Source organism: Zootoca vivipara, chromosome Z (genome assembly GCF_963506605.1).
Source record: "Zootoca vivipara chromosome Z, rZooViv1.1, whole genome shotgun sequence".
NCBI lineage: Eukaryota > Metazoa > Chordata > Lepidosauria > Squamata > Lacertidae > Zootoca > Zootoca vivipara.
Window position 1 is genome coordinate 30,016,077 of NC_083294.1, and position 24,659 is coordinate 30,040,735.

A 24,659-nucleotide genomic window follows, 5' to 3' on the forward strand; every position below is an offset into this window, starting at 1 on the left:
TGTTAAGGGTGCTGAGAGATGTTAGGAAACCCCTGTTCCCTTCACAGAGTTACAATTCTCAATGGGAATAGTGGTCTCCTAACACCAGTGGAAAGTTCCCAGGATTCTTCGGCAGAAGCCATTACCGCCTAAAGTGGGATGATATTGCTTTAAACGTATGGTGCAAATGGTGCCTGAAAAGCTTCATCTTGTCCACTGGACATGTCATCCTCCATCCCTCTGGTCTCTGGGTGTCTTTCCCAAACTTTTTTTTTTTAAAAAAAACACTACTCATTTCCACACACAAGACACAAATAACAGCAGCTTCCACATGGAAAACATGGCACTTCAAGAGTGCACATAAATGCATAAGTAAACAGGAGTCTGCATGTCTCTGTTTTGTCTCTGAGGACTGAGCCCATCTAGGCCTTGTGCCAGAAGCTGGCATGGACAGGTCAGTTGTCAAAGCCAGCAGGAGGAGGGGCTCTATGGCTGACACTGGTCTCCTTTTTTAAAAATAAACATTTGTTTGAAGTCACCCAGTTCTGTAGGGAAGCAGTGGGTGAGGTAACCAGAGCCGCCGCCACCACCACACACATCTTCTACATCTCTGGGTCCCACACCCATCTCTGGAGGAACCACTGCTTGTGCTACTGCAGACAGATCGGAACAGCAGAAATGTCAGTGAATGACCAGCAATGGAGGAGTACTCTGCTGCCTGTGCTACTCTGGATTCCCCAATCCCCTTAAAAATATCAAGGACTCATGGTGCTACCAGTCATCCTGTTTATCAATCATTTATTCTGATATTTTTGCAGGGAGATTAAATGAGGCTGCCCATTTAATAAGTGTTAATTCTGATTTGCTTTCAGGGAGGTGAGATGACACTGCATTAGAACAAGCATTTCCTCCATACTTTCCAGGGTGTTTTCCTATATCACTTTCCTCATCACAAAAAGTCCGATCTCCATTGTGGAAGTGGGTTTCTCGCACAAGACCTCATAATAATTATAGTTGCACAACCTAAATTTGCAGGTACCATGTTTCCCCCTTTTTAAGGCGTAGTCATAAAGTAAGCCATAGCAGGCTTTTAAAGTATTTGTTAAATAGAAGACACCCCCTGAAAATAAGCCATACCTCCGCGCTGCGCGGAGTGAGACCGCGAGCGCCCAGCCAGCCAGTGATACACAGCATGCTAGCCGCAGCAGGAGGAGGTTGTCTGCCTCTTTTCGGGAGAAGGAGGCAGACGCCCGGAACCGGCTGCCGCAGCTGGGCACAGCAGAAGCGAGGCCACTGGTAGCCCCTGGGGGCTGCGGAGGCAGCTGGGCAGGGACAGCCGGAGCCCAGCTGGGCAGCAGCAGCAGCGGGAGGACGAGTACGGTGCTGCTGCTGGCCACGGCAGGAGGAAGCAGGCGCCCGAAAGCGGGCCAGGTGGAGGCGAGCCGCTGCTCGCCTCGCCCCTGGGGGTCGCAGAGGAGGCTGGGCGGGGACAGCCGGAGCCCAGCCAGGCAGCAGCGGAAGGACGAGGACGGTGCTGCTGCTGGGTCCTGCTGCCTCGGGAGGAGCTGCTGGCCATGGCAGGAGGAAGCAGGCGCCCGAAAGCGGCGGCTGCTGCAGTCCCGACATAGCGCGGAGCAGCGCCGCTCGTCCCGAGGCAGTGGGACCCAGCAGCAGCGCCGTCCTCATCCTCCCGCTACTGTTGCTGCTGCTGCCGGGCCAGGTGGCTCCTGGGGGTCGCAGAGGAGGCTGGGCGGGGACAGCCGGAGCCCAGCCAGGCAGCAGCGGAAGGACGAGGACGGCGCTGCTGCTGGGTCCTGCTGCCTCGGGAGGAGCGGCACTGCTGCACGCTCTGTCGGGGCTGCAGTAGCCGCGCCGCCTTCGGGCGCCTGCTTCCTTGCCGCGGCCAGCAGCAGCGCCGTCCTCGTCCTTCCGCTGCTGCCTGGCTGGGCTCCGGCTGTCCCCGCCCAGCCTCCTCTGCGACCCCCAGGAGCCACCTGGCCCGGCAGCAGCAGCAACAGCAGCGGGAGGATGAGGACGGCGCTGCTGCTGGGTCCCACTGCCTCGGGACGAGCGGCGCTGCTCCGCGCTATGTCGGGACTGCAGCAGCCGCCGCTTTCGGGCGCCTGCTTCCTCCTGCCATGGCCAGCAGCAGCACCGTACTTGTCCTCCCGCTGCTGCTGCTACCTGGCTGGGCTCCGGCTGTCCCCGCCCAGCCGCCTCCGCAGCCCCCAGGGGCAAGCAGCGGCCTCGCCTCCGCCTGGCCCAGCTGCAGCAGCCGGTTCCGGGCATCTGCCTCCTCCTCCTGAAAAGAGGCATAGAATCATATGATTCTATGAAAAGAAATGCCCCGCGGCAATGAGGGAGGGTCTCTGGGTTGGCTGGGCATGGGAGTTGAGCATGGCGGCCCCAGGAGGAGCGCGGGCAGCACTGTGCGCGCTCCTGGCTCTGACCACGCTCGCCTGTGAAAAAGTATGACGTGCGCCCAGCTCCAAAGGTCAAAATGTAGATTGCTTAATTTAAAAAATATGACACCCCACCGAAAATAAGCCATAGGCTTATTTTCTTGAGAAAAATAAATATAAGACGGTGTCTTAAAATGTGGGAAACACGGTAGTATGTGACTGACTCCCACCTGAAAACAGTGAGCGTCTGGAAGCACCTCAGTGGAGGGCCAGGGGACATGGGAAGCTACCTTTATGCCAAGTCAGGCAATTAATTCATCTATTCACCATTGTCTACACTGACTGGCCTCTCCATTCCTCAGCTTAATGTGGGTTGTGAGTCCTTTAATTTCCCCTCCTTCACATGACATTCTCCAGCTACTGCTATCCAACACTTTCTCCTCCCTAAATCTGGGTATTCCCTATGCAATGGATGTAGCACTCCTATCTGGATTTACAGAGCATAGGGAAACTCTGGATTTAGGGAGGAGAAAGTGTGAGACAACAGTAGTTAGAAGAGAGTCCCTCATGGAGGAGGGGGAATTAAAAAGAATTTGCAATCTACACTAAGCTAAGGTATGCACAAGCCCTGACTGGCTTCTCAGAGTTTCAGACAGGAGTCTCTCCCAGCCCTATTTGGAGAGTCTGGAGATTGAAACTGGGGCATTTTGCATGCAAATGAGTAGCCATCATATAATATTTGTGCAAGCAAATCACAATGAATGCCCAATAAACAGGTTGTCTGGATGAACTGCCTGGATGAGCCTAGAAGCACCTCAAGCCAGGAGTCATGGTGTGGAGGTTCTGATTTCAAAATATGAGACACTCACAGAGTTCTGTGGAGCTGTAATGTTCTGGTAAATGCCTCATTCCTCCTAAATGGGATGGCAAGAATCTGTAGCAGAAACAAGTGTTCCATCAATTAATAAACCAAGATTCAAGTGCTTACCATAGTGTTCTGAAGCTGTGATCTGCGAGTCTGCGATGTAGCCAGAAGCTAGGCCCAGAGGAATTTGACATCCTGAAATGAAAAGTTTGAGAAAATATAAAGGTATTTTAATAAAGACTTATAAATAATGTTTTCTAAATTCTGGGCTATGAGCTACCCTGGGAATGCAACAGACCATGAAATATACGGTATTTCAAATTTCAGCTTAATATTTGGAATGCCTGGTGGCTTGCTCTTGTAAGGCAGGACTAAAGTTGCAAAGACCTCAATCCTGCCTAGGTCTTTGGCGTGTCATGACATCCATATAAGCAATAAGGACTCTGCCTTATACACTGAACCTTATACATTGGTCTATCTAATTCAAAACTGTCTGAGCTGACTAGCAACAACTCTCCAGGGTTTCAGCCGGGGGTTTCGCCCCAGCCCTACCTAGAGACACCAGGGATTGGAGCTGGGAACTTCTGCATGCAAAGCAGATGCTCTGTAACTGAGCAACAGCAAATTCCTCATTACCTGCTGTAAAATGCAACAGAACAGCATTCTCCCATTCATCTCTTCATCCATAACAAATGTTCTTTTATGTGTATCCTGACCTGCTCTTTGTTTTTGCCTGATTGCCATGAGAAACAAATGTGAGCTTTTTGTTGAAAGTAGCTTTCAGTCCAACTTGCAGATGTGTGAGGGTTGATCAACAGCAAGAGCTAAGTGGTAAAAATCTGGATCTTAGGAATGTATTGCCACTCCTTTTATGTCTTTTTCAGAAATATAACACAGAGAAACTGAGATCTGAGCCTGTTCCTATCAGTGGATCAAAGTGCCAGGAAGAAGAATGTCATGCTTTGCTACTCACGCTGGTCATACACTAGGAAGAAGGCACTCATCCCAGCCTGCTCATGCTCACCAACCATACATTTCACCTGCCAAATCCCAGGGTGGGATGGGCTCATTTCCACTGTCTCAAAGGCACCTGCAACCAGAATGGGGAAAGAAGGTCAGCTGGTTATTCACTACTGGGTGCTGAACACTACAGGAAGGAAAGAAGAGTTTTGCAGGTGAGTTAAGGTTGACCATTGAAGACTCTCCTTGTGAAGAAGGTGGTCCTTCAGAATGAAGTGATGTTACATGCAAATGCAGGTTCTTTGTCTAAAAGAAACAGCTTTAAGAGGTGTTATAACAATCCTAAGGTCTCAAATATTAAAAAAATGTTCATAAATGTACAAGGCAAAAACATACATAAGTATATAAACCATGTATCTGAAATAGTACAGGAGAGCAATCCTGAAGCCATTTTGACTCTCCCAGCAACCTCAAATATTCTTCTGCAGTAAGGGAGGAAAATGGGGAAAGCCTTCCCATTGTCTTTTTGCTTACAAGTCCTGTTTTAAAGGGTGCATTTGTGTATAAGTTCGGAATAGAGTACCAGTAGTTATTTTCCGAACTTAAAAATGGAAAGCGTAATGCTGGTGGTCAACAAAAGAGGTTTAAATACTGTCTCAAGGCAAATCTAAAAAAACACTTGCCTGCAAAAGAGTAGCCATCAACGTGTCCTCTAGTGGCTATAAAAGAGGCACTGGCTGCTGAGCTCTTTCCCCAGGATATTCCATAGTATTGCAAAGGCAGATATAAGCTGGCAAGAAGGTTATGTATAAAGACATCCATTTCATGGCTTACCAGGATAGAGGTTGTAGACTCCTATGCGGTACTCCTGGGCCGTTCGGATGGTAAAGACTTGCCCATGGAAGTGGACAGAGTGGATGTCTTTGGCACCACCCACATTCAACAGATACCACCGCACCCTCTGGTGCTGACCCATCACTAGTCCTGGCAGACTGTCTCTGACATAACCATTGATAGCTGGAGAACAGAGAGAAGAAAAGAAGAAAAAAAATCAGAATGGGGAAAAGGAAGAACAAAACCCTTAAGTATGCAGTTGTTTTGCATTGTTCAGATATATATACATTTGTTTTCATATGAAACAATTCTTATAAATTCAATTGTTTTCATATAAAACAAAACAGTATATACAAAAACAGCAAATACCATATATCCCACACTTTCCTTGTTGCAAAAAGCCCAATTCCCTATGTTTTGAAAATCCAAATAGGAGAGTTACATTGATTGCATAGGGAATCTCTGGATTCAGAGAGGAGAAAGTGCAGGGCAACAGCAGCAGAAGGAAAACAGCACGCAGACAGATGGAATTAAGGGATGCACAAGGGATTCACAATCCACATTAAGCCGGGGTATGGACAGATCCTAAGAGCTCTGAATGGACAGATCCTAAGAGCTCTGAGCTGTACAACCTCCTAGTGGTGCAGCAATAAAGCTGCTAGCAATAAAGCTGCTAGGACATTTGCAAAGCTAAGTAGTGTCTGGTATGGTTTCAAACTGGATGTGTGTGTGTGTGTGTGTGTGTGTGTGTGTGTGTGTGTGTTGAGATTCCTGCATTGCAGCGGGTTGGACTAGATGACCCTAGGGGGTGCCTCCAACTCTACGATTCTATTATTTGTCTGCCTCAGCTGCAAGAAAACATGTCTGTCCCATATCAGTCTCTATAGTAACTCTCCAATGGATTGACTTTACCCCCAAAGGTGCACTCTTCCATTGTCTTCCTAGACAGATGGATGCCAACACAATTCTAGGAATCTGAATTTACCGGCATATGATACGGTAGAAAACAGCGACAGTCAGGAAGAGTCATTGGGTGTTCCTCTCTGAAAAGGCTCCATCTTATACAGCCACCTTCTGCAGATCACACAGCAGAGGGACACAGAGCGGAGCTTCCATCAATGAGTTGAGTAGATTTACTTGGGAGAAGGGACTTCCACCACATCTCTCCTTGACCCAGTGCCAATTATACTGGGGGCATGGAAAGAGATGAAGAGGTTATTACCATAGAAAGAATTGCTTGCTTTAAAGGAAGGATCATCCGTCTGGATGTGGCAGGGATGTGGACAGTTCCTCTCAAGGTTCTCAGCAAAATACCAGCTCTTGGTCTCATCAAAGATGGTGAAGAGCAAGGAGAATTCCTGGACAGCCAGCTGCCTTCCATATGCTGTGCTCAGTACTCCAGGCCGGCAGATAATCAGAGGTCCAACAAGACCAGAGTGTAGGTCTTTCTCCTAGAATTAAAAATTGAGGGCAGTTGGAAGTGAGGTATTTCAGTTCCTGTACCCAGCAGCACTGCAAATACGTAAATCACCAATATGGTGCTCTCCAAGACATTGCTGAACTACAATTCCCATCATCCCTGACCATTGGCTATGCTGGCTGGGGCTGATAGTGTGTTGGAGTCCAGCAATAACTGGATGGCATCATGTTGGCTACCCCCGGCTTACGAGTCACGTTCATTCCATGTCAACCTGGATTATGAGGCTAAGCAGCCTCACCTTTTAATGGGGAACAAAATAAAAAAAATCCTTCCAGTAGCACCTTAGAAACCAACTAAGTTTGTCTAGGTATGAGCTTTTGTGTGCATGCACACTTCTTCAGATACATGCACACAGAAGCTCATACCAATGACAAACTTAGTTGGTCTATAAGGTGCTACTGGAAGGAATTGTTTTTATTTTGTTTCGACTACATCAAACCAACATGCCTACCTACCTGTAACTTTTAATGGGGATTAGACAGATTCCTGGAGAAAAAAGCTTCCCCTCCTTTGTTACCAGTATACAGGGGAGTAGAAAAAGAAAAAGAAAGAAAGAACTGCAAGCTAGCTACTTTTCTGTGGGCCTACTTACAAGTTTGGTATAAAAACTGAAATTTGCTGGTTTTGATTTTCCCAGCCTTGGGTTTAGTTCTCCACATTTCCACATCAGTGTGTGTGTGTATGTGCGCACACACACTAAAATATATGCACTAAAATACTGATGAATATTACATATGTCATCATGAATACTTATCAGTATTTTAGTGCAAATCTCCCCTAAAATACACATTTTGTTTGTAATTTTTGCCTAATACTGTATACCGTACACATTTTTGCAAAGCAATATCTCCTGATATAATGCAGTTGTACATGTTATTTTCACTAATATATGCATTTATATTAATCCTGGTATATGCATTTTTGTACACATTACTTGGCTGGGGAACCGCATTGCAAGTTTTGGAGAAGTGCAAATTTGAAAAGTTGGCTGTGTTTCAGTTTGGATATTGTTTTAGAAAGTGCAATTTAAATTTGCATTTAAATCCATCTTTAAATGCAAACTGAATCTAATTTTTCTATCCCTAGCCATGACTGACCTCCTCTCTTGACTTGCAGACCTTCCCTCTGAGAGAACTTGAGGAACAAGAAAAAAAGACAGCCTTTGCAAGTGTGGCCCCCTGCCTGTGGAATGCTCTTCCAAGTGAGGCCTGTTGCAGCCATTGACATACCGGTACTTTGGTGCCACATTAAGACTTTCCCCTTTAACTAAGCATCGGATGGAATTTGATCCAGCTGAGTTTAATGCTGTTCTTGGTAAGTTCACCCCATCCTATAGAAACTGGCGTTTTAATGTATTAATTTGGTTGCTTATATTTTGTTGGAGTATTTTTTTTATGATGGTAGCTGTTTTTAACAGTTTTGTATGTTTTCAAGCTTGATCTAAGTTGCCTGGAGACAGCCTTGTGTTAAATGACTAACAAAACCAATTAAATCAAGTATCAGTATGCAGATATAATTTGCTTGTTTTGCACATTGTTTCATCAGCTTGCAAGAAGAGACTTTGCCTTTTTAATCTTTGCAAGGTGCCCACTGACAGGTCTGGCCAGCCTTCTGTCATGGCCCATGAAATGCCCTGATACAAACAGCAGGAGAGCATGCATTGCCCACTTACCAGGCTAATACTGGAGAAATAAGCCCATGCCTTGCAGTCAAACTCATTGGCTGTAGGAGCCATGTGTGACAACACCTTGATGGAGTAATCTCGGACCCCACCCGGCTGCACAGAGTCCTGGATGGGCTGCTCTACTTCCTCCCCATTTCCTTCATAGGGCAGCAGGTTAGAATGGAATGAATATGGGCGGGAAGCCAGATTCTTGAAAGTCACCTGGACGAAGGGAGAAAAGAACAGGTGCAAAGAGGAGAGCTAACTTTGGGGAAGGGGGAAAAAGAAAAAAGACAACTCAACCTGTTCTTTACTCTATTGGGGTCATCGCTGTTTAAGCTGGAAGACTATAGGCCCAGTGCTGGCTTGGATTGGTGGGAGTTGTAGCCCAAAATGCCTGGAGGCCACCAGGCTGAGGAAGGCTGATCTGAGCCAAAACTACAAAGGTAACCCTGGGGGCCTGGCCCCATTGCCCTTTTACATAAGGATATATTAAAATGCACAAAGGCAGAAATCTGCCCAATCACTCACCAAGAAGAATTGTAATTTAAAAACTTTTAAAAAAAGAAGTAATCTTACATAGGTAACTGTAATGACTCCCTGCCTCCCACCGCATCCAGAAACCTTCTTCCTATACATGACCAGCCCAAGACATTTTGCTGCTTGAGATGAAAGACAAGGTGATGTGTCCCCCCCCCATCTCCCATTCCACATACAAAAGCCAACTGAACTGGCAGCTGACGTTGGTGATGAAAAAGAGCATATGACAGCAGGCTAGCTTAGTGGCACAGGGCAGTTCATGTGGCACATACAGTTCTGCCATCTTGTCTGCTGCCTCATTTTGCCTAATGGTAGAGCTGACCCTGACTCCTTACCACAAAGTGTGTAGCTACTAACTTGTTATGGACAATCAAACTGGCTCGAGGTCTGAAGGAGCCCTGGGGTGTGTCCTTGTCTCTATCAATGAAAAACTGCCAAGTGTCTCAGAAAAAAACAGGACATCCTGGCTTTTTGAGTGAGATTGTGGTGACCATTTTGGGTGCTGCGCTCTCACCCTGGAAAAAGCACGTTTTCCAGGGCAAGATTGTGGCATGGGTCACGTGACTCAACAGGGAGCACATCCTGGAAGACATGCGTCCCTGTTTTCGAAATGAAAACGTTGGACAGTATGTCAGTGGGATGCTGAACAGTGCCAAGCGGGTGGGTCTAGTTGCAATTTCAATTCTTCACAGATCCCCAGAGCAAAGTTCTGTCAAGGGCATTGTAGTGAATTTAAATTTCAAGCACTGGGCCCTTAACTAGGTTGCTGGGGTCCTTGCAGTTGCCTAAGAATTCCAGGTGCTGACACCAGGCTTTTCTTACAATGATATGAGCTGGACATGATATATAAGGTAAAATACAGACCTAAACAAATGGAATATGTAGAGGGGGATAGACTTGTTTTTATAATCCCACTTTAAGTATGAGAGATGACACCCTCCAACTCTTCCCGTATTTCACATAGTTTCTCACCATGATGACATCATCAACCTGTGCTCGGATGTATGGTCCCAAGATGCCCAAGTGTTCATCCAATTCTCCACGGACCTGTGGCTGCGTGAAAGAGCTGTCCAGGTACTCTCGGTAAACTACTTTCTTGTACTGCCTGGATGGCTTCTTCCAGCTGTTCTTCAGATCCCTGTGAAAACATAAGAGGCTGGTGTGGTCAAGTACAGTACAGACTTTTTTTGGAAGCAGCTGCAGACTAGCATTTCTATATGTAACTGCCTTGCAATCCAACATCATCCAGGGCAGAGAAAGGGTGTTCTACAACATTTATCCATCCTGTCTCCTAATATTTCTTAAGTAGACCTTTATCTAGTCACCACCAATCAGCTCCTCTTGTGCTTTTTTTAAGGCACGCATCATGGTTGCAACTTTCTGCTGTCCCAAAATCAAACAGATTGGTCACCATTTCACATATGTGCCCATGCACTGTGTAGCTTTAAGGAACACTGAGACAATATTTACACATTCAGTACGGTAGGTTCCAGTTCAGGTCTTTAATCTGCTCTAAGGCTCAGGATGCAATCTTGGGTCATCACCATCTCTCAGCTTAACCGACCTTGCAAAGTGGTTGTGAAAATTAACAAGTTGGGGAGGCACTATGTATGCTGCCCTGTGCTGTTTGGCGGAAGGGTGGGATACAAATGTAATATTCAAAAAAAATTAATTAAATGCTCTTAAAGCAGTACAGGGATGATTATGAGGAAACTTTAATATATTAAAGGATGCCATATAGAAGAGGGAGAAAGGTTGTTTTCTGCTGCTCCAGAGAAGCGGACACGGAGCAATGGATTCAAACTACAAGAAAGAAGATTCCACCTAAACATTAGGAAGAACTTCCCGACAGTAAGAGCTGTTCGGCAGTGGAATTTGCTGCCAAGGAGTGTGGTGGAGCCTCCTTTTATAGAGGTTGTTAAGCAGTGGCTTGACAGCCATCTGTCAGGAATGCTTTGATGGTGTTTCCTGTTTGGCAGGGGGTTGGACTGGATGGCCCTTGTGGTCTCTTCCAACTCTATGATTCTATGAAACTACATCACCATTTCAGAAAGTTTCAATACAGCATCAGCCAAAAGCCTTTCCCTCTTCCTCCTCATATCACCTCTGATCTTTGGAGGTAAACGTTTGGAGGTAAAATCTCAGGAGTATCTCAAATAAGCTCACTGGTCTAGATCAGCCTTCCTCAGCCTTGGGACTCCAGGTGTCATTGGACTACAACTCCCACCATCTCCATCCACTGGAACATGCTGGCTGGGGATGATGGGAATTTATATTAAGGTCAGCACAATCCTGGGACCCAACATGGGAAATGGCTGCTCTAGAGAGCATTGCAGCTTATGAATTTCTAGCCCCACAGTCCCCAAGAGCTGGGCAGAACTTACTTGTCTCTTAGATATGGTGAAGGTGTATGGTTCCCATAATCCCACATCACCTCCACTGCAGCAATGAAATACTGTCGGACTCTGCCAGTGAAAGTACGTGGATCCTGGTCATCTTCCCCATATATATCAAATTCTTGCTTGTCCTCAGAATTGCTGTAATCATCATAGTCAGATGTTCGATTCAGAGTCTTTGAGGAGTTTGTCACCATAGATCCTTTGAGGCTGGTCGGTGCCATGGAAACCTCCATATGAACCTTGGCTTCTGAGGTCCTACTCTCACCTTTGCTGAATCCATGCACTGGGACGCCAATTTCTTCTACTCTTTTCCTCCTTTCAAAGTTTTGAATATTACCATTTATGGAACAAACGTCCCCTCCTTCCCTATGGAGTTCCTTTTGTCTATCCCACAGCTCCTCCCACAGCTCCTCTTGAAAGGGAAGATTGACAGTTAGGTGACCTTGAGAGTCCAGATCGTTTTCTGCTGAGGCCCATCTTTCAGAATTTTCAGTCTTCTCCCTTTTTATGGCAGCCTTCAGGAATTCATTCCTTAACATTTGCCCTTGGTCTATGCTAGACTCCCCCAGCTGTAAGTGCAAAAAAGTTTCTGGATCACTGTGAGTCATAACAGGAACCTCTGGTGTTGCAGGAAGTCCAGCCTCATTTGTCTGCCTGGTGGTCTTATGGAGAACAGAGCCAGCACCTTTGATTTGTCCTCCTGCAAAGACGGTGGGGGCCAGTCCAGGTTTGGCTTTCATACTACTGTGCCCAAGAGTTCTGGGATAACCAGAAATGGTGTCAGCTGCATCCCCTACATCCTCCACTTTGTGAGACGAACTGGCTTCTCTCCAAGTCTGTTGGGAATCAGGAAAGTTCAGGGAGTGCGGGGCTGGGCTGGACTGGACTGAGGTGAACAGAGAAGATGAAGCAGTTGTCTTGCCAAGTGTGGTTGCTTGTTGGTTTCTTGTAGCCCCATCTGCCAAAGGTGCCTTTATTATAGAAGCCTTGGCTTTATTGTTTAACTTGAAGTAGTTACCATTGAGCAAAGCCTGAGCTCTTTCTTTAGCTTTTCCAGAACTCTTCATTTCCCTTGCTGCTACAGCATGTCCGTCTTCCAACTTGGCCCGATGTGATTTCAGAGACCTCTTTTCCAAGTGACCACCACATCCATGAGGACCCAGATGACAGGGCTGCAACCTCATCCCATCTGATGACTTTTCATGGCTTTGAATGTCTGGTTCTGGTTCTGGCTTTCTCTCCCCCTTTCTTACAAACTCTTTAGAATTTGTGTCATTTCCCAGGTCAACTAGCTGTGATGGAGGCGACTCTCCTTGATGAAAAGCATCCTTTTTTTCTGATAAACTTGTTTGAGGAAGCAACAAACTACCCAACAATCCATGGGAATTTGGGTTCCAGATTCTGCTGGCAGTGGCATCAACAATGAGCAAAGCTTTATTCTCTTTCCCCAAAAAATCCTTATTTTGGCTAGTTTCTTGGAAACCTTCTTGGAGTGCTGAGCCATCTGGTCTTTGACTAGTGTGAAATGGATGCGTAGAGAATCTATCATTACTCTCCAGAATGTCATTAGTAGAGTCAGACTTCTCTAGAATACTTGGGTTTCTAGTCAATCTGTTTGGAGTCACTTGCTCACCATTCTGTGCAAATAAAGAAGCATGTTCATTCAAATTATCTGGGCCTCTAGTAGCTGTGTCAACCACCTCTGTCTCATGACCCTGAAAACGCTTTGCTGGAGGTGTTGGCTTATGTGCTTTGTCACGAGAGGCTGTATGTGCACTATTTTTGCCATGAAGGAAGTCTTCACTTACAGATGTAAAAAGGCCTTGACTTCCTATAGTTGCAGTAGATTGTTCAACTCCTCTTTTTCTAGTATGCAATGATTCTCTTGATGTAAATGATTCAGTTGCCTTATGAGATGAGTAGCTTGTAGAAGCTTGAAAGGTAGTGCCATAGCTCTGTGACACCATGTTTTCAGCTCCAGGGTTACTTTCTAATCTTGGTGGACCAGTGTTTTGACTGTCCAGTGACATGTGCTGAATAAGTGGCTTATTTTTCAAATCATCTAATGACGCAGAGGTACTACTCATGTTAAAGAAAGTGCCCTTATCCATATAGGATCTTTGCAGTCCTACTTTCTCATTCAACGTTGTATCTGGCATCAATGAAACAGTGTTCTGTCCTTCCACTGTGTTTATATCTTCAAGCGAAGCTCTTTCAGAAAATCTGGAATCTGCATATACTTCATTTTGTTGTGTTAAATTATTGTCAGTTTTAAGAGGGGGTCTTTTCACATTCAAGGTCAGTCTTTCTGCAAGGCCCATCCCATCCTGCAACCCCTTTGACTGAATGCTGGTAACATGGTCTTCAGGAATTGCCTCCACCTTTTCCAATGGAGGGGCTGAATGAGGCTTCATGGTCTCCACTGCCTCCTGTTTATCTGATTTCTCTTGGACCATCCCAGCTCCTTCAAGTGGGCTGAATGTCCCAAAGGGAAGAGTCTTGTTACCCAGACTGGTTGCAGTTTCTAACGCACTCTCATTAAGATGAGACTCTTCCCATGAGAGAGAAGAGTTTCCTGTGAAAGAATGCTGTTGGAAACTTTGCTTGAGTATAGCTGATGGTTCTTCTGCTGGAAAGGCATCAGTGGGCTTAACGAGGTTGTCTTGGGAAGAAGGTAAAGAAATGTTATCTTGATATAAGGACTCCCCAGGAGGCAGTGGCAAGTCAGTAGGATTCTTTTTCTTGTTTAATTTAAGAAGTTCATTGGCTTCACGACAAGGAGCCAAATGGTGGTTGGTCTTCTGCATTTCATTTTCTGCATCTCCATGCTTCTTTAGGCAAGGCTGGACAGGCCTGTTTTTCCTGGGGAAGCCTCTTGGTTGCAAGACATTGGCTTCATATAGTTCACCTTCTGGTATTAATTCATAGGAGTAATCATACTCTATTTCATTGGAGCACTTGGAAACAGTGAACGTGGCTCTCATTCCTTGCCTCCTGAAGTCTGGGTTCAAGCATCCCAATATCCATGTGCCTGTCTCAGGTAAAAGGATTGAAGAAAAAAATGAGATCAATATTGGCAATAAAGCACAGGGGATTACTCTCTTTCTGCTCGGTTAGGGGTACAACAACCAGAAGGGGTAGAACCAATAACTCTCTCTCTCAAAATTCAAAATGTGTCGATGAATTCAAAGAGGCTGACTGCTGGGTTACCAGGTCCCGGCAGACAATGTGTAGACCTCTTTTACTGAGAACAGAGGCAGACTGGGAAGGGACAGAGCAGACCCCACTATCCTACTGTATGAATGAGACAATGGATAATAGGTAACATATCCAGTGCCCTGCAGATGGAGTCTGACTTCCATCAGCTCCAGCCACACAGGGCCGGCCCACCCATGAGACAGGGTGAAGCACCCACCTCAGGTGGCAAAAATGTAATATGCTGAGAAAAGGAGGCAACACGTCGACCAGTTCTTGGGCAAAATATAACTGTTTTAATCTGTAGTTAACCATAAACCAGACAGTGATCCAGGGTAATCATCTGTTTCGGTTAATGCTTCTTCAGTTTTATAACTAAAATAAATCAAATAAATATAAGTCAATACATACTATTAAATCATACATTATAATCAGGTCAATAGCCGGCATGGACACGAATCTATACAGTCCATATTATTTTCACAGTTATATTTTGCCCAAGAACTGGTTGATGTGTTGCCTCCTTTTCTCAGCATTTTGACTTTTTAAAACAACAGGGGTTGTTTTATCAGCATTGGCAAAGATGTAACAGGCAGTGCTCTGCCCACCTTATCACTTCCAGCAGCAGTGGCAAGAGGGAGGTGTTTCAGCGCCCACAGGTGGAGAAGCTGAGTGGCAATGCTTTATGGAATACCCCAGCTGCTGCCAAGTTCGGTGAGAACTGGGGTGTTCCTGCATGCCACATTACTGCTTAGCTCCCCTGCTCCCTGGGGTGGAGAAGCTGAGCAGCAATGCTTTGAGGAGTGCTCTGGCTCCCACCAAATTTGGCTAGAGCCAGGGCATTCCTGCATGCTATATTGTTGCTTGGCCACTCAGCAGAGAAGCTGAGTGACAATGCTTTGTGGAATACCCCAGCTCTTGTCGCACTTGGCAAGAGCCAGGATGTTCTGGCAGCGGAACTGGTGGTGAAATAGGACAGGCTGCCTCCATCAGTCAGTATGGCCATTAGTCAGGAGTAGTGTGCACAGGTCAGGGGATGATGTGAGATGCAGTCTAACAATGTCTGGAGGGCACAACGTTAGCTACACCTGCAATAGATCAAGAGAAGGAACTCCTTAGCCTCTTTAAATGAGTCCACCCTCCTTCATCATCCTCACTTTAACTCTTCTTTCAAGGAAAACAAAGCAGGACAGACATTAAATAATGTTAAAGGTTAGAGAAGCTGAGTCACTTTTTCATGTCAAATGACTTCTGGTGCTTAGGAAGAGATCAGATTTGGCATATTGTCTTAAGTAGCCCGGGACGCGGGTGGTGCTGTCGTCTAAACCACTGAGCCTAAGGCTTGCTTATCGGAAGATTGGTGGTTTGAATCCCCGGACGGAGTGAGCTCCCATTGCTCGGTCTCAGCTCCTGCCAACCTAACAGTTTGAAAGCACGTAAAAGTGCAAATATATAAATAGGTACCACTCCGGCGGGAAAGTAAACGGCGTTTCCATGCATTGCTCTGGTTCACCAGAAGCAGCTTAGTCATGCTGGCCACATGACCCGGAAAAACTGTCTGCGGACAAACGTTGGCTCCCTCGGCCAGTAAAGCAAGATGAGCGCCGCAACCCCAGAGTTGTTCGCGACTGGACTTAACTGTCAGGGGCCCCTTTACCTTTTCCTTTACCTTTTCCTTAAGTAGCACATCTAACTCACCTGGTTTCTCCATGGACATGAAGACAGTCTCTCCAGAGAGGGGAAAGAGCGTGAGGGTCTCTTCAAAGACTGTGTTGTGCTGAAAAGTATTCCCGGAGAAGAAGACGGACAGAAACTCAGTCTGGGAACCTACACTCAGGATGTACCAATACACAACTTTGTTTTGGCAAATCTTGAGGTGCAGATTATCAAAAACATAGCCATTTATACCTGCAAGAGAAGTGAGATGGGGGAAATGCCGTGGACATCCAGGTCACAGGGTGGACTGAGGCCAAAAAGTCAAAGAGTTTCAAAAACAAACAGATGAGGATTAAAATAATAGAGTCCTAGAATCCCTAAAGACTATTTTAAAATAGTTGCTAGTCTTTAAATGCTACAAGGTTCCCTGGTTGTTGTTTTCCCTGCAAAACAGACCAATGTTTCCCTGTTTTTGGAAAGCACATGGGTGGAGGAAGAGTGCTCAGTGCCCCCCCCCTGCAACACAACAATAGCGCATTACGGTAGTGGTGAATTTTTTTTCTGCTTTACTGTATTAGATCTGCAAAACTTCCCCAATGCATTACTGCTGTTTGGAAGGGCCCATGTGCCACAAAAGCGGACAAAAAGAACAAAGTAGAACATTTGCTGAATAAAAAGTAATGCAGGAAGTTACAGGATATGCACTGATTATAACTGAAGTAGTATGAGCACCCCAAAACTTCTAAAGGTACAGACAGGTACTGAAAGCAGGATTGTGTATGGCTGCCACAAATACTGTAGTATCATGAGCACAAATCATTATAAATGCACAATAAAAGGACTTCTGAAATGGCCTGTACTGAATGAAATTTGGGTGATGTAATTAGATATCTCACAGCACACTTAAGCTTGTATGTGTATGTGGTTGTGTGTGTGTGTGTGTGTGTGTGTGTGTGTGTATCTTTTCTGGGATAGGGATGCACCCCCATACACACCTTTACACACACACCTTTACACACACACCTTTACACACACACACACAGCTTTTCTTCTGGGACTACTCACTGTGCATAACGTTGGAAGCATAGAACTCAGGATCCTGGGGGTTGACATTGGCTGCATCAGCACAGGATTGGTTGATATTCTCCTCCAAGTACCAGCTGAGGTTTTCATCGAAGACAGAAAACAGCACAAATCTTGCTTCATCCGACATCATCTGGAAGAACCACAAGCATCACTGCTCAAGGTGTTTTGGATATGGAGATGAGATGGCAGGAGGGGAATATTGTTTCCACCTTGCTTCTTTGTTATCCAATTCTAGCTTTCTTGCTAGAATGTGTATCTTTGGGTGCCCAACTCTGAACTTCACCCCATGCAGACCTTTAAATCACCTCTCTGCAAACACCTCAGAGTTAAGCTGGAGTATCAGTAATTACAGCAATCAGCCAACTGTTTGGTTCCCATGTCAACTTGTCACCTCTAGTATATATAATAGTAAGCTGATACTGCTAAGCATGGTTTGAGTTGCCATTAAAAAAACTGAATTGGGAAGAGATCTGGAGATCATCCAGTTCAAACACTCACCCACAAGTGGACAACCATGCATAGCCTTGCCAGTTATCCATGACCTGGTAACATTCCATGTTAGATTATGACATTATTAATTTCAAAATTATTCAGCTGCTCCATGACATAAGCACCAGGTTGTTAGCCAGGGTTCGTCTTACAGAACTCATTATTCTGCTATTTTGTAAAGTCTTAATTGACCTCTTGCTTTTTTTGGTTACAATTCAGAGGGCTGGTCACCCATGGCTGCCTGTAAAGTACCTCTGCATGGTTTAATAGACACATAAGGCGGCAGCAACATAGCAGAAGCAAAGCCAGTTTGGGCTTGGTAGTGTCTGGATGAAAGTCTCTGAGTCTGCTACTAGATGAGGACCATCTCCTTCGCCCACTGGCATCATCAACTGTAATGCTAAGTCAAATTGTGGCCTTGCATGAACACTGTGAAGCTTCCCAGATGGGATATCACAGCCACAGAGTGATTCTCCCCGGTCCTGCTGCTGCTATGCTAACCAAAGTCAAGCTTTGGTTTAGCATTACTGTACATATGAACCTAGGCTTGTGGTTTGCCTCCCACAGGAAAACCATGACCAGTAAACCAAGAACAAACTTCAGTTTCAGCTTGTGGTTTGTCTCGCAAACCATGAGTTCCAGATTCAGGCAATATGCTAAGGCTAAGCCATGCCAATAAATATCTTAGCCCCAAATAGCAATAACAGGACTGGAAGAGGTATGCTGCTGCAGCCTCAGTCTTTGCTCTGGGAACCTGCAAGTTTGCACATTCACGCTAAGCATAGTTTGCACTGCATCCAAAGCAGATCACTGTAGCTCCCGCTTATTGGGTTTCACATGCTCTTGCTCTTTCAAGCACATGGCTAAAACTCCCTTGGGAGGATAGGTGAAGGGAGGAGGGAATTTTAGGGGGAAAGAAGTGAGCATGGAAAGAGTTACACACACAAACACACACACAACGTCTTTACTCATAGCTAAGACAATTGGGCTCTAATACACACACTTACACATAACGTGTAGTTGACCTCATGCTATTTTGTGAAGCTTTCTCCTAAGATACAAGGACCAACCTGATTCCCTCTCCGATCCATGGTCTCTTTGAAGCAGATCAGCAGTGGTCCAATTAGCCCAGAGGCTAAATCCCGAGCAGGCTTGATAGAGCTGTAATAGTAGTGAGTCAGGCAGCGGGGATCTGAGTTGGTTGGGCCATCCTCAGGCATTATCTTCCACCTGTAGGTGAACACCTGGTTAGGTCGAATGGGCAAATGCTTCATAACGTGATCTGGGAGGAAACAAACCATAAGACCATTGTGTTACTGTATTTGCCGCCAGCTTTTAAAAATAAAAAAACTGGCTAAAGATATACAGGGCAATCCTAACTGTGGTCAGCTCAGAAGTGATTCAATGGGGCTTACTATCATGTATGCACCTGTCAATTTCAATTCCTCCCAGTTTCTCATTGTTCAGTCTTCTCCACATTTCTACATCAATTTGCAGGATTGTTTTCCTAATGTCCTCATACAAATCCATCAGTGTTTTAGTACTACTTTCTCTTGGCCTACACATTTTTGCCTACAATTTTTCCTAATGCTTTACAAAAGCAATTTCCTCTCATATATGCACACAGCACTGTTTCTATTCCACTGAAGTTCATCTTCCACCAAAAACACATTATTTGTTTTGCTGTCTGTTGTGGCAAAATTACATACAAAATTCATGTAATTAATTGCATAAGTCACAAAAGTTATGTTATCATTACACATTCTACCCCATTCATTTCAATGCAAAGGCAATAGAGGCAATTCCCGGTTTAGGCGCGTCTGAATGATGGGCGATCACACATACATGCCAAACCTGGAAGTAGCCCCAAAACACACTCCGCTGACAGGCGTGGGGGACTGGAACGGAACCCCCATGCAAAAGGAGGATTGCCTGTACAAGGCAAATGAGAACATAATCAATTATGTATTCTTTGTGGACTGAAAAGTGAATACTGATCCATTCTGGACATGGGACAAATAAGCAAGCACCAGCAATTTCCGCTCCCATTTTTGCTGTTGATAAAATCCCTACTCTTCTTTAAACAGGAGCTATAGTTAAGATTTGTTCTTAGCTATAGCTTGTGTTTAAGAAGGAGACAGCTTAGCCACGATCTCAGGTTTGGATGACACTCTAAGCTGCCATGTCCACTGTCCTAAAAGGACTGGAGCGCCAACACATTTGCATGGTCCTGGCAAGCTATAGTTTGGTTTACCGTGACATGCAAACCAGATTGGTACACCTCAGTCTCTTGCAGAAGAGGGCAGCAGTAGCTTTTAGAAGGCCACATGGCAGCCTAGCAAAAGGAAAAAGGAAAGGAAACAAAAAGTGGGGCATTGGAAGGTAAGACTGGAGCATGACTAACAGCAGACAATGGTAAGCAGCAGCACTGAAGGCAGGCAGATTTCTAAAAGCAAGGTGGTGCATATTCTATGATGCTATGCATGTACCAAAGTTAGGGTTTTGTACCAAAGTGAGCACCCTGCCAATCTTGTTTTTCAAAGACATGTCTAGTCCTTAAGTGGAATACAAAGTAGGGCTTGAAAGCTGACGAGGAAACACTTGATGATCTGTCAATTGAAAAGCAACTTGCATGAATTGTTCAAGATTGCTCCCCACCCCCATGATTAGCTGAAGCAGAATAAATAATTGACAAATATGCAAATATATGCATGGTTATTTTAATGTGTGTATGCTCATAGAGGGGATGCGGGTGGTGCTGTGGGTTAAACCAGAGCCTAGGGCTTGCCGATCAGAAGGTCGGCGGTTCAAATCCCTGCAATGGTGTGAGCTCCCGCTGCTCGGTCCCAGTTCCTGCCAACCTAGTAGTTCAAAAGCACGTCAAAGTGCAAGTAAATAGGTACCGCTACAGCGGGAAGGTAAACGGCATTTCTGTGTGCTGCTCTGGTTCGCCAGAAGCGGCTTTGTCATGCTTGCCACATGACCTGGAAGCTGTACGCCGGCTCCCTCGGCCAATAACGTGAGATGAGCGCCGCAACCCCAGAGTCGGTCACGACTGGACCAAATGATCAGGGGTCCCCTTTACCCTTTATGCTCATAGAGAACAAAGAATTCGGTTTTTCCTGGTGCTGCATGGCACAGTACTTTCCACAAAAGTTTGATTAGAAAGAAAAAAAGACAGTATGCATGGCCATACCCCTCCCACTCTAAGGAATCTACTCCCATTTGCTGAACGAGTCTTACTTTTGCTGCTTCTCATGGGGTAAAAGGAAGTGACACTGGTGATGCCATGGGGGTAAATGTTGTACGGCCGGCTGGCTAGATTCTTGAACATAATCTGAAATGACAGTTTTCACATTTTAACCAGGATTTGTAGCCTGGCTGGAGCCCAAATGTCAGGTGTAACAATATATTTTATCAGTGCCTGTACATTGTTTAGAAGACTGGCAAGCTGGGAGAAAAGAACCACCCCTGATGAGCGTGTGCTTGGCAGATAGCACTGGAAGTCTTTGACACAAATCAATTCAGCCTCTGCCAATTTCTGTGAAAACTACCACAGACTGCTGAAATGGTTGTGTCAACGAGCCCCGAATCTTCCCTGAGAATCCTAGGTTAAATTCCAGATTGAGACCAACTAAGTTTGTTCTGGGTGTATAAGCTTTCATGTGCATGCACACTTCTTCAGATACACTGAAACAGAAGTCGCCAGACCCTTATATATAGTGGGAGGGTGGGGTGGGGTGGAGGTTTCTTAGAAGGGTAGTAGGAGATGGGTGATTGACTCACTGGGTATGGTAAACCTGTTGATGTCTGTTAATGACTGCAATTAGTCCTACAGGAAAAAGCAAGGGATAGTGTGCAGATGACCAAAAATAGCTTTAGCATATTTAATGAGACAAGAATCCAATTATCTCTATTCAGACCAGGTCTCTCCATAGTTTTCAGTTTAGTAATAAGTTGTAATTCAGCAACTTCTCTTTCAAGTCTATTTCTGAAATTCTTTTGTAATAGGACAGCTGCTTTGAGATCCTGTATTGAATGTCCTGGGAGATTGAAATGTTCTCCTACTGGCTTCTCTGTCTTGTTATTCCTGATGTCAGATTTATGTCTATTTATCCTTTGGCATAGGGTTTGGCCTGTCGTCCAGTATAGAGAGCCGAAGGGTACTGTTGGCATTTAATGGCATACACTATGTTAGAAGATGAGCAATTAAATAGGCCTGAGATGGCATGTTTGATGTTGTTGGGTCAAGTGATGGTGTTGTCTGGGTGTATGTGGCAGCAAAGTTGGCATCTGGGTTTATTGCAGGCTCTGGTACAAGTGTCCATGTTAAGTCTGGTTGCTGTATTATTGTGGGTGAGGAGTTGTTAAGATTGGGTGGCTGTGTGTAGGCAATGAAAAGTCTTCCTCCCAGAGCTTGAGAAAGAGAACTTGTTGTCTAGGAGAGGTTGTAAATCTCTGATGATGCATTGAACTGTTTTAACTTGATTACTAGTGGCGTTCTGTTATTTTCTGTTTTGGGTCTGTCTTGCAGCAAGTTCTCTCTGGATATCAGTCTGGCTTTGTTGATCTGTTGTTTAACTTCCATCAGGCAGATATTTTAGTTCCAAAAAGGTTTGCTGTAGATCTCTTAGGTGAGAATCCCTGTCTGTAGAGTTGGAACAGATGCGGCTGTAACATAGGGCCTGGCTATATACAATTGATTGTTTGGTATGGTAGCTGGAAGCATGTACCGGTAGATATGTTTGTTGGTCAGTTGGTTTTTTGTATAAGGTGGTGTCTATGTGCCCACCCTGTATTTTTATACAGTGGTACCTCTACTTACAAATAACTCTACTTATGAATGTTTCTACTTACGAATGGAGCTCCGTCCGCCATCTTGGATGCGGATTTTTTCTACTTACGAATTTTTAGATAGGGTTGCTTCTACTTACGATTTTTTTCTCCCAATGCATTCCTATGGGATTCGACTTACAATTTTTTTTCTACTTACGAATGTGCGTTTGGAACGCATTAAATTCGTAAGTAGAGGTACCACTGTAGTAGTGTTCAGAAAATGTATTTCTTGCATAGATTGGTTCATTGTTAGGTTGAGGGTGGGGTGAAAGTCATTGAATGTCTGGTGGAAGGTGTCCAGGGTCTGCTGACCATGTGTCCAGATAATAAAAATATCGTCAATGTAGAGCAGGTACAAGAGAGGTTTGAGAGGGTGAAGATGAAGATGTTGGCATACTGTGGGGCCATGCATGCTCCCATTGCTGTGCCGCTGATCTGAGAAAAATCCCACTCCACCCTCCCACTATATATAAGGGTCTGGTGACTTCTCTAAAGTGCTACTGGACAATTTTTTTAAAGTTTTTTATTTATTTCGACTATGTCAGACCAACACTGCTACCTACCTGAATCTCAGGTTGAGAACATGATTAGTAGAAATACAAAACAAATAGGACAGTTGTTGTTGTTTAGTCGTTTAGTCGTGTCCGACTCTTCGTGACCCCATGGACCAAAGCACGCCAGGCACTCCTGTCTTCCACTGCCTCCCACAATTTACAAATTAGCAAAAGATTCAAGAAGGAAAAAAAATACTGAATTACAACCCTCAAACAGTTTCCCAAGACAAAATATATAAATAGTTAAGTCTTGAAACCATGGGGTAGAATAGTCTTCAGCAGCACTGTTTTAAAATAATGGTTTAGACCATATAAGTTCATTCAGATGATCATTTAAAACTTGGTTTAGGTGATTGTGAAGAAGTTGCAGCAAGCCTCAGGTGTATTGCTCTCCTTGCTCTCCTGTGTACTGCTCTCCTTGCTTCATATGCAAGATGAGGTGAGTGAAAACTGTTGTTTTCACATTAGAAAACAAGCCACAGTTCCACATCACATGTGAACTCAGGGAACTGTGGTTTGTTAGCCAAGTTACTTACACAAGGTTACTTACGCAAACCTTACTTTTCCTTTAGAGCACACCACTGTTCCCCAAGTTATTACATAGAATCACAGAATTGTAACATGCAACTGTGGTTTGTTTGAAAGTAAAAGTAAAAACTTTCACTCCCCTCACAGATAAAGGAGGAAAACAGAAGGAAAGCGTGTGAGTGTAAGACTTGCTGCAACTCACTGACAATCACCTAAGTCATAGTTAGGACTTAGGATGGTATGGGGGCAGGAGAAGGGTGTGGATGTGTGGGTGAATGACTGAGAAAGAAAGGGGGGTGAGAGAAAGAGAGACAAAGTGTGTGGGGTGGTGTACTGGTGATCACAAAGTGGTAGTTCTGACCTTGCCCACCACCAGCAAACACCCCATGAGCCATCACCAGAAAAAATGTTCTCAACTCTTTGTTCAGATGAAGCGTCCAGCCAGAACAGTTGCAGTTTAGTTACAGGTAGGTAGCTGTGTTGGTCTGACGTAGTTGAAACAAACAAACAAAAAATTCCTTCCAGTAGCATCTTAGAGACCAACTAAGTTTGTCATTGGTTTGGTTGCAGTTTAGAACCTCTTCAGGCTCTTCACTAGACCTTCATTTTCAGCATGGAGCTTTCCTTTCTCATCTCTTACCATAAACTCATCACCAGTTTCTCCTTTAAGGACTGGCCCTAGAATCCCCATGTGGTCCGGTTTCAATGCCTTCTGCCTCTTGAAATTTGCATCCTCGTACTCCACGAACACAACTTTCTTATACTTGGAGCCAATCCTCTGCGGACCATGTTCCAGAAACTTTTTGGCGTAAGCACTGCAGAAGAGAAGGGATAAAGGTTCTGGGATGAGCTGGTGTTAGATCTGGAGAGGGCTATCATGCTTTGGCCATCACTTCTCAAGCACCTGATGTACTGCTTGGAAAACTACAGCTGCTTTTATGATATGACTGTAAATTGCCTTGAGACATATATGTAAAAGACAATTCCTAAATTAAATAACTACTACTACTACCACCACGGGGGGCTCTCTGGTTGGCACTGACCTACGAAGAGAACCTTTTCAGTGGTGGCTCCCAGATTGTGGAATGTCCTCCCAGGTAACCTACAGGTGGAATTCTAAAACAATCCTGTTTACCCAGGTATTTCAAGACTGAAATATCACTTGTTTTTAGAATGTTTTTTAAAATGTATTT

At 45.0% G+C, this 24,659-nt stretch overlaps 1 protein-coding gene across 1 annotated transcript in view; it reads right to left on the reverse strand.

Annotated features, from left to right (window-relative positions):
• Positions 1-24,659, reverse strand: part of F8 (coagulation factor VIII) — a 67,699-nt gene that overhangs the window by 12,197 nt on the left and 30,843 nt on the right. The window contains exons 9-20 of the mRNA XM_060270573.1: positions 24,107-24,281; positions 20,792-20,885; positions 18,619-18,830; positions 17,039-17,189; positions 16,016-16,225; positions 11,108-14,153; positions 9,696-9,861; positions 8,193-8,405; positions 6,263-6,491; positions 5,041-5,223; positions 4,220-4,336; positions 3,299-3,441 (exon numbers count right to left, since the gene is read on the reverse strand). Of these exons, the coding sequence (XP_060126556.1) occupies positions 3,299-3,441; positions 4,220-4,336; positions 5,041-5,223; positions 6,263-6,491; positions 8,193-8,405; positions 9,696-9,861; positions 11,108-14,153; positions 16,016-16,225; positions 17,039-17,189; positions 18,619-18,830; positions 20,792-20,885; positions 24,107-24,281 (4,939 nt within the window). The remainder of the gene's footprint in view (positions 1-3,298; positions 3,442-4,219; positions 4,337-5,040; positions 5,224-6,262; positions 6,492-8,192; positions 8,406-9,695; positions 9,862-11,107; positions 14,154-16,015; positions 16,226-17,038; positions 17,190-18,618; positions 18,831-20,791; positions 20,886-24,106; positions 24,282-24,659) is intronic.